This window comes from Stegastes partitus, unplaced genomic scaffold, assembly GCF_000690725.1.
Source record: "Stegastes partitus isolate 25-593 unplaced genomic scaffold, Stegastes_partitus-1.0.2 Scaffold465, whole genome shotgun sequence".
NCBI classification, from domain to species: domain Eukaryota; kingdom Metazoa; phylum Chordata; class Actinopteri; family Pomacentridae; genus Stegastes; species Stegastes partitus.
Window position 1 is genome coordinate 300,558 of NW_007578196.1, and position 18,043 is coordinate 318,600.

Consider the following 18,043-nt stretch of genomic DNA (forward strand, 5'->3'; position numbering starts at 1 on the left):
CAGTGTTGGGAGTGGTTGTCTGGTCATCCATTTGTTTCAAAGACAGCAAGGGTTTGAGGACTTTTACAGCCTTGGGCCTTCAATGTTATTCTATTTTTTATTGGAAATATAATTTTTAGGTTCTCAAAGTTATTTATGGGATTATCTACATGTTAATGCAGGTAGAAATTTCTGTTTTTATTCATGGGTACAGAAAAAAAACTTGATTCTGTGCTGTATAGGCAGCATGATTAAATGTGTGAATATGCACTTTTTGTTGTTTTAGTTTATGTTTCATATTGTGTGCAATCTCTTAACGTCATAGAAAATCTCAGGGACTGGGTGGATTCCTTCTGGATCTATTGGGGGAAAAAAGAAGGGGGAAAACAATGATTAAAAATAAATGCTAGCACGGTCCAAACTAGCTCCAAAATAGAATCTACCCATCTTATATTCAGAATTATTTTTCTTGGTTTCAACAAGGACATTAGGCATGAGCAACACATTGAACAATGCACACAATTCCAGTTTTCAATAGAAACATTTTACATGCAGTCAGAATAAATAATGTTAACAAATGTTTTGTCCACAGATAAATTCTACAAAGTGACTTTAACAGGAACAATTACATAACACAGAGACAACGTTTGCCTCCGGTGCTGCTATTTCGGGATGAGACGCTTCAGGAAACATAGTGTTTCAATGCTTGTTGCACCCGGACACAAAAAAAGAACGTACCATGGACTCTTATGTGGAAAACAACGTGAATGCCGTCAGAAGGAGCAAAGAGGAGAAGAAAGTTCTTAAAAAACAGATAAAAGCCAGTCACACTTTGCTGAAACATGAAGGCATCAGTACAGCAGCGCAGCCCACCAAGGTAACAGAAAAACCGCGTTTATTAACCGGAAGTCGAGCAACTGAGAGGCACGAAATGGAGCTAACTGTCACATATGGTCCTCTGTATTTACATCCTGCAGGTATTGGAAACCGTAAAAGACACTTTAAAGTTAATTATCATTTTTAGATAGAAAACACGCTAGTATTTTGCTGACATACCTGAATAAATTCCATGTATCGCTTTAGTGTTAGCTTGTGTTTACTTATCGAAGCCTCCTAACGAAACATTACAGCAGTGAAGGCTTCATAAGGGACTTGTCATTTTCTGTCATACAACTGGAATCAGCTTTTGAATATGAAATGATAGCATTAGAAGGTATTTGCACAAGAAATTGAATCTGAATCAGCTATTTTGTCTTTGTTTTTTTTCATAGGGACGATACAATTAAATATACAGCTTTCATTCTCATTAAGCAGCAGAACACTGCAGGCCAGGAAGTACAATGAAAGGCTCCTAATAAAATACATAATTTGTGATGGACGGGGAAAAAACTCTAAATAACTACAGTTAGTCAAGTCAACGTTTTATACAGCTCATTGTAAACACCAGAGGTTAAAGATTAATGGTACGAATTTACCTTCCAAGTTTTAGTATTAAGGTTAAGGCCCTACAGGCCTCTATATTAGTAACGCCCCTGCAAATGATATATTATACACATGAATGTAACTTAAATATTGAGTTTAAGAACCCACAATATTATCAAATGAATTACCTGATTCATAATGCAAAAACAATGGTTAATATGGAACCATGGAAAGATTGCCTCAGAACAAACACATTGGTGTCGATTAGGTTCAGCCAGCCTTAACCTTTGTTCTGAAAGATTTTATACCTGTGAGTAGGTTGGTTTTACTTTGTAATGTGTTCCAGGGTTGACAGGCCTTTATTGAAGAAGCTGATAGTCCAAATTTAGATCCACGATGTGGTATTTTATGGATGCTATTCACTGTGCTCCTGGTTAGTCTGTTACTATCTTATCCTTGGATATGTGGAAAGAAGCACTCGGGCTAAACTATTGATACATATGAAGACAAATTAGAGAAAATAAAAATAAATGAAGCTCTCAAAGCTGAATAGATCTCAGGATGCGACAGTGATGCCCTTGTGCATGCTTTTTGTACCTTCCAATGTATAAGAATGTGAGGTGACATTGTGAGATTGTTGATGGTGGTGCCACACTGTTACAGAATATGAAAAAAGAGAAAAAAAATCATACTATACATAATCAACTCAGATGTGTTGTACTGTAGCACACACATCTAAGTTAATGTTGTTTTTCTCCAAGCAAGTGAAATGATTTAAAACATGCGATTTAAACACATGCAAAGTGACATTATTGAATTATAAGACTGACAAGATGTTATACAAAATAAAATCAGACATGGAAGAGGTTTGTTGGCTTTGTTGAAGGCATGTGTTGTCGGCTAATTTAGCATCCAACTGTGTCTGGACAGGTGTGAAGATTGTTATTGTTTGTTTTGGTGGATTTAATACAATCTGATGACGTGACTGGTTCAGACCTTTAACCTGTCGGGTTCTTGGTTTTCCAGTCATCTTCTTTTAATTGTTTAACTGCTTAGTATACAATCTACTCTTGTCTTTAGAGTTTGGTGGTGGCTAACGGTGGCCTGGGAAACGGCATTAGTCGAGAGGAGCTTTCTGCAGCGCTGAAGGACATGGGAGAGGTGGAGAGTCTGGTCATGCCTCCTCACAAGCCCTATGCTTTCGTCACGTACAGGTACAGTGCAGGAACTTATTTTATACCTTTAGGAACAAGTGATTTTAACATAGCACTGTTTAAACACTGCTGTTGTCATCCTGTTTCCAGATCTGAAGAGAGTGCTCGAACCGCTCAGGTCAAACTTAACGGACAAACGCTGCAGTGTGGGGAGAATAGTGTCACGCTCTACCTCAGTTACGTGGAATCAGGTACTTTCCTTAAATTTTAACACATACACACAATTTTAAATCGCTGGCAAAATTGTTAAAATAGACTTTTACATTTTAGACAAAAGTTTAATGTTCAGGTGAGCTTTATCATTTCCCATGGGAACCACATTTTTGCAGCCAGTATTTTAAGCCTTATTGTGCGATTGTTTGTACACAGTAACCTACGAAGAGGAGGCGTCTGTCCCTTTACCCGAAGGATTAATCTTGGTGGAGGATTTTGTGTCTCCAGAAGAGGAAGCTGCGCTGCTCACTGCTATAGACTGGTCGTCCACTAATGATGATATCACCGGTGAGGACTTGCGTGTTCTATTAGTCGGGCTAGGGATGCACATCTTCTTGTGTTATTCACAAAGAAAAAATTAATCTTTAACACTGAACCTGACACCAATCAAACGATTCGGCAGAACAGAGCAAAAAAGCAGCAAAACATTTGAATAAATATTTAAAGATATTTAAAAAATGTTGTTTACAAGGCTGTGGCGCATCTTTTAAATCAGGCATTTAATGTTTTGCTAAAAAACACTAACTATAAATGTAAAACTGCATGATAGAAGATGTCAGGCACTCTTAATGAATTATAAATAATTCTCTTTAAGTTTGTGTTTATTTGAGAAGGAGTGAAAACAGTTTTTGCTAAGCTGATAACTTCATCCTAATATCCTTTTAGCTCAAAAAGCTCTGAAGCACAGAAGAGTCAAACATTATGGTTTTGAATTTCGCTATGATAACAACAACGTGGATAAGGACAAGCCGTTACCAGCAGGTAAGCGTCTTGTTATTTTTCCATTATTTTACTTCCAGCCAGGGTTTTAGGGGTTGTGATTTCTTCAGTTTGGTCATTAGTCCTTTCACCCATTGTAACATTTTACTTGACAATTATGGCGCTGAACTTCTGGGCTGCTGTGGAGTTTTCTGCCATATGCTTTGCTGTCCTCAACAGTGTCCAGTTCCTGTTAAAAGTTTCCAAAATCGGAAATCTTTTAATCCTTTCCTGCTGTCATTTATTATTTTAGCTTCTCAGGAGGGCACAGGGCACAGTTAGATGCTTGCAAGAGTGAAGAAAATGGTACATTATGAAAATGAAAAGAAAATTAGAAATAACTAAGTGGGTATGTGTATCTAGGTCTCCCTGAGCAGTGTTTACCGTTATTGGATCGGTGTATAAGGAACGGACACATCAGCATCATGCCGGACCAGCTGACTGTAAACCAGTATGAGTCTGGACAGGGTGAGTTCTTCCGGCCTCTAATGACTGACTTGGTTGCATACAGGCATAAACACATGAATAATTCACAAAAATATCAATATCAACATGTCAGGGTTGTTCAGCAACCAGTGTTAGGGGGAAATGGCTGATTCAGAACATGATCCGTTCATGCAAAATCACTACTAAATGAAGGTTAGTCAGATGTGCTGTAGAAATGTATATGTACAATGGTGAGGCAGTCTTGTAGTGTGTACTGAAAGAAAAAAATATGCACTATTTGTATAGTTAATGCCATTATTTTAGAGGCTATAGTAAGGCTAAAGTATCAAGTCAAAAAAAGCAGAACTGGAAACAGACTCACTTGTTCCCCAGATTGTATTATTGAACTGTGGTTACACTGTTGATTTTTTTTTTAACCTGAATAAAGTAGCACACAAATGGAGTTTACAGATTGATACCACAAGGTGGCAGCAGAATCTTTCCAATCAGGAGCAGTGAGGAACGATGAAAGTCCTTGCACCCTTCCAGTTGTTTTATAATACAGTATCAAAAAATATTTTAGGGGTGAAGTTCATATTTTTGTAAAGGAACTCTCTTTAATTATGTTTTTTAAAGCTCAACCACATACACTAAAATGCATTAACAGAGATTTGTATGAGTTTCACTTTATAGACTTTGGTGTAACAATTTTTATTTTGCATGTGTCTGTAATATCTTCAGGCATTCCCCCTCATGTGGACACTCACTCTGCCTTTGAGGACACCATCCTATCTCTGAGTCTGGGGGCAAAGGTAAGAAATCGGTCCCACACTTCTGACATAAACATCACCACAGACCTTGGAGATGGTGATTTACTCAACAATAAAACAGCCAGTGTCGACCAGCAATACTCAGGGTGCAGATATCAATAATCACAATAAGAAATACACATTTGAAGAGTCTGAAGAAAACAGATTTTAGCTTAAAACACAGGTGCAACTGTAAAGATTCAAGATTCAAAGTGTTTATTGTCACATGAACAGTAAGGACACGTTTCCCTAGACTATGAAGTTCTTGCTTATCCACAACGAATGTCAAACAATATAAATCTAAATACAAAACAGGAAAAAAAAGATCAGATAGAAAAAAAAGATAGACATGAATGCAAATGTGTGGTTTTCAAATGCTTGTCTTTCACTTCCTGTCTATGTCCTGGGACTAGTTGTTCAGGATCTGGATTTGGAAATCCCATGTTTTGCTATCACAGATCATCACATCACATCCAGATGAAGACTAAGGCAGGACTATATGATATAACCCAATTTAAGAATCCTTTTTTCCCCTTTTAAACAGCCCATTTTTAAGATTTGATACTATTTGACAGCCAAAATCCCATCATCTCTCACCAGCTGGCCCTTGGTTTGATCAATACGATTAACCACCACCTTGCCGAGCATTGTGATTCATCGATCTCATGGTGTTGTTGATAGTGTGCGTGTCCATTTGTGCTGCAGTGTTTTTAGATCTTGTTCCCTTGTGATTTCGCTGAGAACATTTCGTTACCTTCTTGCAACATCTCATTCTTATCTCCCCCTCTGACACGCTGCCATCCTCTTGTTCGTTGTGGCATTCTGTCAGTACAACATCTAGTTAATGACTTGGTTGTGAGAAGTTTTGTAGACAAAGACTGAGTGCAAGAGATACAGATTGTCCTCTAAACTTTTGGTCCCTTTATGCCCTTGACTCTTCCAGCTGTTACCAGGTGTTGTGACCTGGGATGTTGGTTTAATTTTCCGCAGGCTCATTGCTGCAGATAAACACCCGTCTGTCCCCGCTCGGCTGAAAAACAGCAGCTCTATTAGCAATCAGCTGTCATCTGTTGCGGCATCTGTCGCACACACAGACTGACAGACAGTGTGTGTGTGTGTGCAGTGAATTTATTGTCCTCGCTTTTCAGTGGAGATTGTGAGCCTCAAAAAAAAGAAAGAATAGTCATAGTATATCAAGTGATCAGAGCTAAAGGAGGAGATAGTATTGAGAAGAATATTTGAAATGATCAGATGGCCCTGAAGACATTTATGTTGAGCACAAATTACTGACAGACACATTCATTTAAGCAATTAAGTGGCAATTAAACTAGCTTACATGACTTATTGGGCATCCCTAGCCTCCACTCTACTCGTGAGGAGGAGCTGTGGTTGTAAAATATTTATCAGGTTTATTATTTGGGATGGTTGAGGGGCAGCAAGCATGTGCAACTGTCAGCATTAGATAACAGACATTACACTGGGATTTCAATTCTTAGTAGTATTATACCTGACAGCATATTACCATTACTGCGGATCTGTTGTGGCTGAACTGCATCAGACTGTTGCTGCTAAAAACCAACAGGAACCTGATACCAGTATCATATCTCAACCACTGTTTCAGTAATACATCCTCATCGAAAAATGCCCAACGTGTTAAAGAAGGTCCCCATGTGGACTTCACCTGATTTACCTCAGACGTAAACTACATTTACAACTAATAACTCGAATATATCAGTTACATATCAATTATTACAACGCAATGACGTATTTCAACCCCCAAACTCTCTGAATCTGTGGATGTGATGACTGCAGAGAATATAATAAGTGACTAATTTGAAAACGCAGTATAACTACACAAATATGATGAAACCTATTTTTTTTCTTGTATTTTGTTCATCTGTGCCTGTAATGAGTTTATCCAACTGTGATTTGATTCAGTGTCGATTCCTGCGGAAAAAAAACCCCAAAACGATTTAGTGCATCATAAAAGTGTCGCTTTCTGCCAGTCACTCAGTTTGATTAGATTTCAGTTTTTCCAAAAAGAAACACAACTGATTGACTGATTAAACATGTGAAAACTTCATGCAATGAAGCAGTAAATATAGGTGCACTTACCAGGTTTATTGAGCTTGTTTGTGTTGAGGAGACGTAGCAAGAAAAGAAATAAATGTCTGTCTACAGGATTGTGTGCGTGTGTATGTCTATCTTTGAGAGGACAAGGTTGAGTTTCAGACCATGGGAATGAGCGCATTTTGACCAATCCTCACTTTCCCTTTGAGGATGTTGGGTCTAATGGTAGAGTAAGATTTAGATTAGGCATTTATTTTTATTATGGTTAAAGTCCGAGTAAGGAGCTGCGTAATACCATTGAATGTCCTCACAAGCATAGCCACACAAATGTGAGTGTGTGTGAGAATGATGAGTCTCGTAGTAACGTGTAGCTGCCAGCATCACCATCGATTCCGTCACATTCCACCGGTTTCATTAATCAGCTAATACTCCTCAGATGGGAACCGTACACTCCTGTCACTGCCTGTTGTTTGTGTGTTTGGAGGGAGAACGTGTGGGAGCTTGGTTGCGGTCTGAAAAGAAGATCCGATCACTTGCTGGAGTCGCCTGCTCTTTCGCAATCAAACACATCACTCGAATCTGTCTCTCACTCACTCAGCCACTCGCGCACACACATGCCTCCTCTTCGCAAAATCCAATTTGCCTGCTGTCAGAAGTTGGAGAGATGCAGTTTGAAACTGTGTGGATGTAATTTCCCAGCAGAGCTTGTGCTGTTATGTGCTGTAGGGAAACATTAGGATCAAACACCAATGCCGGGGTGGAGATGCCTCAGCTGGTTGTTAGAGAGAGAGAGAGCAGAAGGACTGTGTTTTTTTCCTCTTCCCCGGGGTGACGTCAGTCACAAGCGTTGAGTTAAAGAAAGAAGCTTTTATGTTTGGGAATTTTTTTTACTTCTCATTTTCTTTTCATTTATGATGTTGATTGCAATTTGACATCAGTATTTATTCAATAACTAATTTGTGCTGTAAATCTGGATGAGCAACACCTGAATAATAATAACAGACTGACTAATCAATTTGAGACGTACCTATTGGATTGTTTAAGGTCAAAGTGAGAACATTGGATCGGTTCTGGATAGAGAGGAAAATGATCAAAACTACATTAAGTCACACAATATCCTATTGGAGAAATGAAGTAAACAAGATTGAGAAATCAATGAGGTATTAAAAGGTGCTTAACAGTTTTTGCATACTTGAAAGTTATGAAAACAGTTTGATCGATACTTCAAGTATTTAGGGTCAATATTCATTACCAGCCGTTACAGAATAACAAGTAGAGACACGTTGATCAAATCTACCATATTGGCGCCTGTGCTGACCTTATTAAGAAGCATCGGGTATTTTTTAGAGCATGACATTGTCAGAGTGGGCTGAAATAAACTTGAGTCCAGTAAATTAAATGCATTAATTTACACAGATTTTAAATTTAGCCACTTATTTTGAGGAAGTGTCCTGAGTTAACCGTCATGTTTGGTGAGGAAAAAACTCAAATCAGTGCATCCATAATAATAATGATGCATACAATCCATTAAGTTCTTTGTCTCTCAGTGGGTTTCCATTTTTTTTCTGCTGTGTTTTGTCTGTAAATAGAAGAATGCGTGTCTGCACTTGTGTGTTTTTTACAGATCGTGATGGAGTTCCGTCATCCTGATGGTGGTGTTGTTGCCGTGGTGCTGCCGGGACGGAGCCTCCTGGTGATGAAGGGAGAGAGCAGATACCTGTGGACCCATGGGTGAGCTCGGCCGCATCAGATTGATCAGCCTCCGCTTCTGGGAGCGAGTTTATCTTGACATGAGCTTTGGGTCGATTCATGGAGGACTGAATTCTTTTCTTTGTCTCGCCTACTGATTTTACTGACATTTCTCTGCTCTCTATACTGTATTTTGTCATATACACTCTAGCTTTTGGCCCTTTTTCTACATTCTAATGCTTTCACTAGCTCCTAATCGATGGAGTTTCTCACATCCACATCTAGTGTTGGTTAATTTCCATTTGTGTACAGTACTCTAACTACTATTGCTTCTTTTTGTTCTCAGAATTACTCCTAGAAAGTTTGACATGGTGCCGGCCTGCGACCCACAATCCCCTGCTCATGCGAGGCCTGACCTCGGGACTCACAGCAATCTCACCCTGAGCAAGAGGGGCACCCGCACTTCGTTCACTTTCCGCAAGATCAGACACGATCCCTGCCGCTGCGGTGAGAATATTGAGCGCACAATTAAACACACTGTGAGACTTCTAACAGTAGGCTGCATTACCATTATGCGAGTGATGTGAGACGAGCTATTTTCGTAATACCTAGAGACAAAAGAAAACAAACAAAAAAAACCCTGCTGCCCTGAATATCGTCAAGTGTGTCACAACCTGCAGAGCGCATATATAGTACACAGCCTGACAGACACATTAATCAAAAGCACATCCCAGAAGATTGAGTGCATTTTTAGTAGCAGACCTGTATCGTTTGTGAAAAGGTCTGCTTTGTAAGCTTCACAGGCGCAAACACTGACTTTAGGTTTGCATCATGGCAAACCATTTCACTCTATTTATCGACTGTGAAACACACATGACTGAATGTGTGGTGATGCAAAACAGGGTTCCTTCTCGCTAAATTTGCAACATGCAAGCTGCCGTTTGAATCGTGAATATGTTTCCTTTTCTGTTAATATTATGACACATTTTACTAATAAAAACAAATGTCATTCTGGCAGCTCACATATGAGCGTGCGATAACCCCGAAGGACTCGAAAAGCAATCCTCAATTTGCAAGCAGTTAGAGTTCCAATTTCTCAGAGGCCACAGTATTATCTTCAATTTGCTTGTTTTGTCTGACTAACAGCCTAACACCTTAATGACTTCTGAAAATGGAAACAGGAGACAATCACATTTGAGAATCTTGAAGCAGTAATTGGCATTTTTTTACGCGAAGAAGCAATTACAGAATCATCACAAAAGTTGAAGATAATCAAAAATGATTCTAGGATATTAAATATGATGTAATTAATGGAGCACAGCTGGTCAGTGAGAGATGGTTGTGCTTCAGCTGAGCGTATGTACATCTAACAGTTCAACACCTTCCCTCTCCAGCCTTCCCCTCCGCCTGTGACAGTCAGGGAGCTCCATCAGCGCCCTCTCTGCCACCGTCTCCCCCGACGCTTCCCTGTTGCCGTGCCGACGCAGCCCGCCTGGAGGAGGAGTACGTGCACCGGGTGTACGACGCCATCGCCCCCCACTTCAGCAGCACTCGCCACTCCCCCTGGCCTCGCGTCTGCCACTTCCTCACCTTGCTCCCGCCCGGCAGCGCACTGGCTGATGTGGGCTGCGGGAACGGAAAATACCTCGGAGTGAACCCAGACGTGATTGCAGTTGAGTGTCATCATATACTATAATAATGTCTGTAATTTTGTGATACTTCAGCGATCCCTGCAGGGAAGTTTTCCTTTATCGCTCTGTTTTTTTTATTGCTACTGCTTGTTAGATTATCATCACTTTGAAATGCCAGGCATTTTCATAACAGTCATTTATGTGCAGAAACATGTCCTAACGGCTGTTTCAGCAAATCAGAAGTGGTGGAAACGGCAAACAGTGACTCTTCTCCCTCCTTTGCTGCCACTTCACATATACAAACTGGGGCTCCAGCAAATTTAGAAGGACAGTATAAGCTGGCAAAGGCCTTTTTCAGAGCAGTCTTCTATAAATATACAGGAGATGAGCTTAACTTGATCAATAACCTTAATAGTCTTACATAACAATGTCACTGAAAAGGCCAGAGTCTGGTACAACCAGGCAGGATTTGGGGTTATCGCAGTAACTTCAGCTTTCACCTTCAGTTTTCAGAGTTAAGCTTTCTGCTCACCTCTTTTAGGGTGTGTATGTGTATAAAAATACCTCCTACTGACCAATCAATTCTCTTTCTGTGGATCCCGTGGAGCTTGGTGTGGAGTAACAGAGAGGGTCTCTTCAGAGGCCAAGAGTTTTTAGCATCTAAACCCTTTTCTCTCCCTGCTGAGCACAGTTATGAGAGATATAGATTCTCAGTGGGGGGAACTTTAGTCTTGTGCTTTGTCTTTTTTCCTGCTGACTGCAAACAATTTCAAAGCAATTTTACTTTTTTTTATAGGCCTTTGAATAGCGTTATAGTCCCAAAACGGAGACTGATAAAGAACTAAATCCTTGTACTTGTTGACCTTATGAGATTTGCAGCCTAAGCCTACTTACCGGTTTGAATGATGTTTTATATATTTGTCCTTTACTCTCAAGACTGTTACTGTAACAATGCCAGGGCTGCAGCTGGAAGAATAAAACTAAAATTGTCTTACACCCCATAAGCAAAGGCTGCACCTAAGCCCATTCAATGCTACATACAGATTTAATTACATGTAGATCTATGTGTGCCTTCATGATGGGGCAGTGATGCAGCAGCTGTATTGCTTTTAGCCTCCATTGTATTTTGAGATTACACGTATTGCTTTAGAATTATAGTTTGTTCTTCTTGTAAAAAATATGCCGCTCTGTATTGTCACACTGGCCTTTTTTTATGTGAATGCACTCAAAGCTTGAATCAGGAAACTGTAGTTGACTAAAAAAGTTGATAACCAGCTTTGTGTGAGCGCCTAGTGAGACTGCGGTTGTTAGGTTTAATGAAGCCAGATAACAAAAACAGAACCTGGATATGTTGAACTTGCTTCGTAGTACAGGCCTCATAAGACTGTTTATGGATACAAAACGGACAAATACAAACACTGAACCAGATTCTAAAACACTAGTTTAAGTAGTAGTACCCACATGTCACTATTCCTAAACTCACAAATTAACATTTCTATATTTTTGCTCCTGTACTGCATGGGTTAAACAAGCAAGATAGATGCAAGTCAGTTCCAGAGGGGTGGGTAGGTATCTTTTTTCTCACTCCAACATAGTTTCTGTATTAGAACACACACAATTTTCATCTCTCAGAAATACATGAAGAAGCTGTGTTCTAAAAAAATGTTGTTACATTAACCTCTCAAGACCCAAGCTCTTGTTTGATATGCAGTTTTTTTTTCATTTCTCTTTGCTATTTGATCTGATCAAAAATAAAAAAATAAAAATAAAGAAAATAAAAAAATGTTTTAAAAAATATGTATAATATATAAAAACAATAATAACAATAATGAAAAACAATCATAAAAATAAAACAAATTTTTAAAAATGAACTACATGCTCTTTATTTAGGTATTTAACTAAAAGCTGAATCCAGTGTTTGAGTCTCGTTCAGCATTTGAACCTCCTGAAATCCAATAAGAAGTGCAGCAGCAAACAGACACTGCAGAGGTCACAGTCTCAGTGCTCAGCATTCTCATAAATGTAAAATGAAAAGCAGCTGCGCCTTGTCTCTGCTCCAGCATGTAGTAAGGTTTGCATCATTAGTCTTTCTGTGGGCAAGAAACTGCAGTAGTGTGCTCCAGGCTGGTCATGTGGAAAACTCTTTGATTCTACGGGAAGTGTTGCTGTCACTTGAAGATGAAATTTAGAGATCAGCTGGTTAGGAGCCAGTTTGTTTCTTAAGGTTGTCTCAAGTGTACACATCATACCGTGTTTAAGGCGAACTAAATGAACCACATCAAGGGATGAGGTCCGTGTTCTCACTCTGATGTCTGCTTGATGCCATTGTTTGCATTAGCTCAGTTTCCATGGTAATATCCTAAATTTTCTGTTTACGTATGCACACTGAGTTATTCAGGTTTGGGACTGGGAGGTGCGTGTAAGCAGCTTATCCTGACTCAGACTGTGGCTGTGATAAATCATTGCACAGGGAACATTGTGAACACTGATCATGCATGTCACACACCACATTTCTGACTTTTATCCTCCTTTTGTCTAATTTTCTCTTAACCCTACTTTCTTTTTTTCTGTATTTGCTTTTTCTGTCTTCAATCCCTCCTTCTTTTTGTCCTCTATATCCTGCTCTACTTTTCATTGCCTCTTGCTGCTGTTCAACATCGTTACCATTCCCAGTTGTAATTGAAATGAAAAAAAGACTGTGTGTTTGCATGTCAGTAACAGATTGAGTCTGTGTGTCTAGTTGTGCATGTGTGTAGTATTTCTTGTCATCTATTATCACCGCTGTCTCTTTTGGGATTAAAATTATTATCACTGCCATCCAGTAGCTCCTCCCACTGTTTTTCTCTTCCTTTTACATCCCTTTCCAGCTTTATACCGTTCTCCTTTTGCCGCTTTTCTCCATAATTTCTTTTATATTCTCTCTCATTCTCTGTAGTTATTCTGTCTCTCTACCACTTTTTTGTCATTTATTGATTTTTTACACTGGTTTAAGGAATAATCAGTGGCTGTTTCTGTTGTTTTCTGTGTGATCATCAACATGTTTTCTCTCTATCATACTGTTTATGTATGGTTTTATATGCCTTTGTGTCTCTGTGTTTTGTCTCATTCCAGGTGGGATGTGATCGTAGCAGTGCTCTTGTCCAAATCTGTGCAGAGAGGGGTTTCCACGCATTTGTGTCCGATGCTCTTAGTGTCCCTTTGCGAACAGAGTCCTGTGACGCCTGCATCTCTATAGCTGTCATACACCACTTTTCCACACAGGTATGTACAGTCCATGTGCACACAATTAATAACAGATGACATCTCCATTTCTTTGGGAAGCATTATATAAATTTTTCAGTAAGATTTATCCACGCAATAACACTTTTCGCACACTTCGAATTGCCTAAATTGTTCAGCTTTTGACTGCAGGAAATTTTCAAGGATCTCTGAAACCATTTGAGAACTCAGGAATTTAAAGTCCTCTTCAACTCCTCTTTTTCTTCACTAAAAAATGTTTTAGGAAACTACTTTCCAACCAGTTAGGGATTCAAGTTTACTAATAAGTAGTTGGTGGATACCTTAAAGCAGGGGTGTCGACATCCGGTCCTCGAGGGCCGCAATCCTGCATGTTTTAGACGTTTCCCTCTTCCAACACACCTGATTCAAATGATCAGGATCGTTATCAGACTTCTGCAGAGCTTGATGATGAGCTGATCATTTGAATCAGGTGTGTTGGAAGAGGGAAACATCTAAAACATGCAGGATTGCGGCCCTCGAGGACCGCAGTTTGACACCCCTGCGTTAAAGGTTAGGAAAGGAAACTTTTTTCATATATTTAATTTTTAAAATTAGCAATTTTTTTGATATGTAAGCCTCTAAACCCCAAGTAGTTTGTGGGTGGCACATTTTTTACTTACTTTGGGCTCATACACTATATTGCCAAAAGTATTCACTCACCCATCCAAATTATCAGAATCAGGTGTTCCAATCACTTCAGTGGCCACAGGTGTATAAACTTAAGCACCTAGGCATGCAGACTGTTTTTACAAACATTTGTGAAAGAATGGGTCGCTCTCAGGAGCTCAGTGAATTCCAGCATGGTACTGTGATAGGACGCCACCTGTGCAACAAGTCCAGTCGTGAAATTTCCTCGCTCCTAAATATTCCACAGTCAACTGACAACTGTATTATAAGAAAATGGAAGTGTTTGGGAACGACAGCAACTCAGCCACGAAGTGGTAGGCCATGTAAACTGACAGAGCAGGGTCAGCGGATGCTGAAGCGCATAGTGCGAAGAGGTCGCCAACTTTTTGCAGAGTCAATCACTACAGACCTCCAAGCTTCATGTGGCCTTCAGATTAGCTCAAGAACAGTGTGTAGAGAGCTTCATGGAATGGGTTTCCATGGTCGAGCAGCTGCATCCAAACCATTAATCACCAAGTGCAATGCAAAGCGTCGGATGCAGTGGTGTAAAGCACGCCACCACTGGACTCTAGAGCAGTGGAGATGTGTTCTCTGGAGTGATGAATCGCACTTCTGGCAATCTGATGGACGAGTCTGGGTTTGGCGGTTGCCAGGAGAACGGTACTTGTCTGACTGCATTGTGCCAAGTGTAAAGTTAGGTGGAGGGGGGATTATGATGTGGGGTTGTTTTTCAGGAACTGGGCTTGGCCCCTTAGTTCCAGTGAAAGGAACTCTGAATGCTTCAGCATGCCAAGTGATTTTGGACAATTCCATGCTTCCAACTTTGTGGGAACAGTTTGGAGATCGCCCCTTCCTCTTCCAGGATGAAGGTGCACCAGTGCACAAAGCAAGGTCTATAAAGACATGGATGGCAGAGTCTGGTGTGGAAGAACTTGACTGGTCTGCCGAGAGTCCTGACCTCAACCTGATAGAACATCTTTGGGATGAATTAGAGCAGAGACTGAGAGCCAGGCCTTCTCGTCTAACATCAGTGTGTGATCTCACAAATACGCTTCTGGAAGAATGGTCAAAAATCCCCATAAACACACTCCTAAACCTTGTGGACAGCCTTCCCAGAAGAGTTGAAGCTGTTCTAGGTGCAAAGGGTGGACCAACGTCATATTGAACCCTATGGATTAATAATGGGATGTCACTTAAGTCGATATGCGAGTCAAGTCAGGTGAGCGAATACTTTTGGCAATATAGTGTATCTCACTGCAATATAATGCCATAAATCATAAAAATAAAGAAGAGGTTGCATTTCTTTGATTATGCATTATACAAAATTTGAAAAAAGCTGGACTCAACATGTACCTCATGCACTGTTTAAACACAACCAGCAGTTCAACCCAGTTCAGCTGGAAACTCCCTGAATTTTTGTAATGCGGTTGGTCTCATTGGTTGCCGCTAAGTCACTTATGACATATGGTTGCAACAAGAAGTTTTTCAATGAGAAATGTAGATTAGAGTAATTTTGATGAATTAGATGATGTCTTTCAGAGATGATTATTGAAAGAGCAGTAAAGTTGCAAGTCTGCTAATTCTTTCTGTTTATACAATTTCTGGCTCTGATAAATCGTGTATTTTGGGGGATTTTTAAAAAGACACAATATTTTTTCGGGTTCAGATGGTTCAACACAGATGTAACTGACCTCCCCTACTGGTCCAAGAGAACACGGATCTTCATTGCTTTTGAGACTCACATCTTGCCTTTTGCTTGTTTTAAAATTCCTTTTCCACCTCTGGAGCATCTTTTTTGACAGTGACTCCAACCCGACCATCACAAATCATTATCATGACTGATTGCATGAAAAACTTGCCACAAATCAAACCGATTCATCACTTTCAGTCTTCATTAGTGCTATCTGTCTAACCTTCACGTCCTGAATTTCAATAGAAATGTTTTTTTTTTTTCAAGTTTTTGGTCTGTTTGGTTCCTGAGTTTAGTCTGTTGGAGTTTTAGTTCCTGACTGAAATGTGCCATTAAACATTTGTGTGTGCGTTGCAGGAGCGTCGACTGGCAGCAGTGAGGGAGCTGGTGAGGCTTCTGAAGCCTGGAGGTCGGGCGCTCATCTACGTTTGGGCTTTTGAACAAGAATACAACAAGCAGAAGTCCAAATACCTCAAAGATACCAACAAAGAGAATCATAACAATCACAGCCCCACTAAAAACACTTCAGAGGACAGTCAGGAACCTCGTGGGAAATCAAGTATCCATGTCAGTAGCCATTTAGAAGATAGCTGCAGGCCAGATGGCAGCATGTCAGATGTTAGCAAAGTGTCTGATGGCAAGCTTAGTGTGCACACCAACCGCACAGCCTTTAACACCCAGGACCTGTTGGTTCCCTGGCATCTAAAGGAGGGGAAGAAACGAGAGGACGAGGAATCAGGAGACAGTGGCAAGAAGGATAAAAGAAAGGACAAGTCTAAGAAGGTTTCAAGTAGCTCTTGTTCAGCCTCTAGTTTGAGTCCCAAATCTGACCCTGGTCCAGGTTTTGACTCCAACATTTCTTCTGAATCAAGACTCGACACCAGCGATGCCACTCACATCTCAGACTCGAAACCCAGTCCGAACAGCGACACCACTCAGACCTCCAGTTCTACCGTAAAGTCAGCACCCGTCTTTCACCGCTATTACCACGTGTTCCAGCAGGGGGAGCTGGAGCAGCTGTGTGGTCAGGTAGCTGGAGTCACAGTGCAGAGCAGCTACCACGACCAGGGGAACTGGTGCATTATATTAGAGAAGGATCGTTTGGAGTAATTTTGCTACTGTTGAATGTTTGGAGAGTTCTGTTATGAACAATGACAGTTTAATTTTTTTTTTTAAATGTAAAGGATCCTGTACTGGTTTACATGTTTTTAAATGTACATCAGGAAAATTAGTTAAAAGGTTAAAGTTAGAAATTGGGATAATGCATCAAAATCAAATATTTCGACATGCCTCATTCAAAAATCTGCCTAAAATAAATCAGAATCTGTAAAAACTTGAAAACTGTGCTATGACCAACAATCACCTGGCAAAACTTCTGGGACTTTTCAGCTGAGCTAGGCTGAACTACAGGCCGTGTTTGCACAGAGGAGATCAGATGCAGGAATGGAATTAAATTACAAATGTAAAAAGTAAAAAATCTAATGAGTCACCTTCTTTTTGTAATGATAACACCTGAGCAAATAATTTGTACATGTTGATTTCAAGGGATTTTTTGTTTGTTTCCCAAATTTAAAAAAATACGTTTTACTTCTTTTTTCTTTTTAGAATGTATGTCATTATGGTCCTTCTAGTCATGGTTTTGCTGTTTCAATAGAGGTGCAGCACTTTACATTGCAGTGAAAAAATAAACCCACAGTGAGTAAAAATGTGACAGGAGCCAAAAATGTCCAGAGACTACATAGGGTTAAGTGCCATGAAATAAATTGAAACATTTTACAGAATCTTGGCGTGTTGTGCGTACTTCTTGCTTAATGCCTTGGCAATGAATTGTCTTCTGTTGATTTAAAAAAAGCGAAACACTGATTCTATCTAATGTTTTGACAGGTTTGCAGGTTAGAAGGACAAGCAGTTATAAAGCAACCAGAAGCCCACTCTGGCTGCTTCTGTGTAATCCGGTGACACCTTTACACTCTTCAGTGGTCGCGTGGTCTGTACGGAAGATCACCTACAGTATTTTTTTTCTTTTATTTTTTTTATCATCTCACTACTTTGGTTCTTGCCCTGTCTTTGAGCTCAGTCTCTGCTCTGAAATCACCGAGCTGTAACTAAGCCACGTATAAAACCAATGTGTGCTCGACCTTTTCAAGTTAAAGGGTGGCGTTTCAAGTTCTTGGGGATTTGTGTATTTTCTCTTCCTTTTTTAAAAATGTGTCCGACAGAGGAATCCCCCTGATT

At 40.0% G+C, this 18,043-nt stretch overlaps 1 protein-coding gene across 1 annotated transcript; it reads left to right on the forward strand.

Annotated features, from left to right (window-relative positions):
• The first annotated feature begins 718 nt into the window (after positions 1-718).
• alkbh8 (alkB homolog 8, tRNA methyltransferase) lies at positions 719-17,403 on the forward strand. Its single transcript, XM_008286708.1, has 12 exons — positions 719-856; positions 2,482-2,615; positions 2,706-2,806; positions 2,985-3,116; positions 3,495-3,590; positions 3,951-4,055; positions 4,755-4,825; positions 8,517-8,623; positions 8,928-9,088; positions 9,976-10,253; positions 13,324-13,473; positions 16,166-17,403. Exons 1-12 carry the CDS (start codon positions 719-721, stop codon positions 16,916-16,918), a joined length of 2,226 nt encoding a protein of 741 aa, XP_008284930.1. The 3' UTR covers positions 16,919-17,403.
• Positions 17,404-18,043: the final 640 nt, after the last annotated feature.

Excerpts from the sequence above, each read along its gene's own strand:
- alkbh8 (XM_008286708.1), top strand. The coding sequence starts at position 719 with ATGGACTCTTATGTGGAAAACAACGTGAATGCCGTCAGAAGGAGCAAA. Across the intron at positions 857-2,481 it reads CAGCAGCGCAGCCCACCAAG|AGTTTGGTGGTGGCTAACGG; the intron begins GTAACAGAAAAA and ends TCTTGTCTTTAG. Across the intron at positions 4,826-8,516 it reads CTCTGAGTCTGGGGGCAAAG|ATCGTGATGGAGTTCCGTCA; the intron begins GTAAGAAATCGG and ends TGTTTTTTACAG.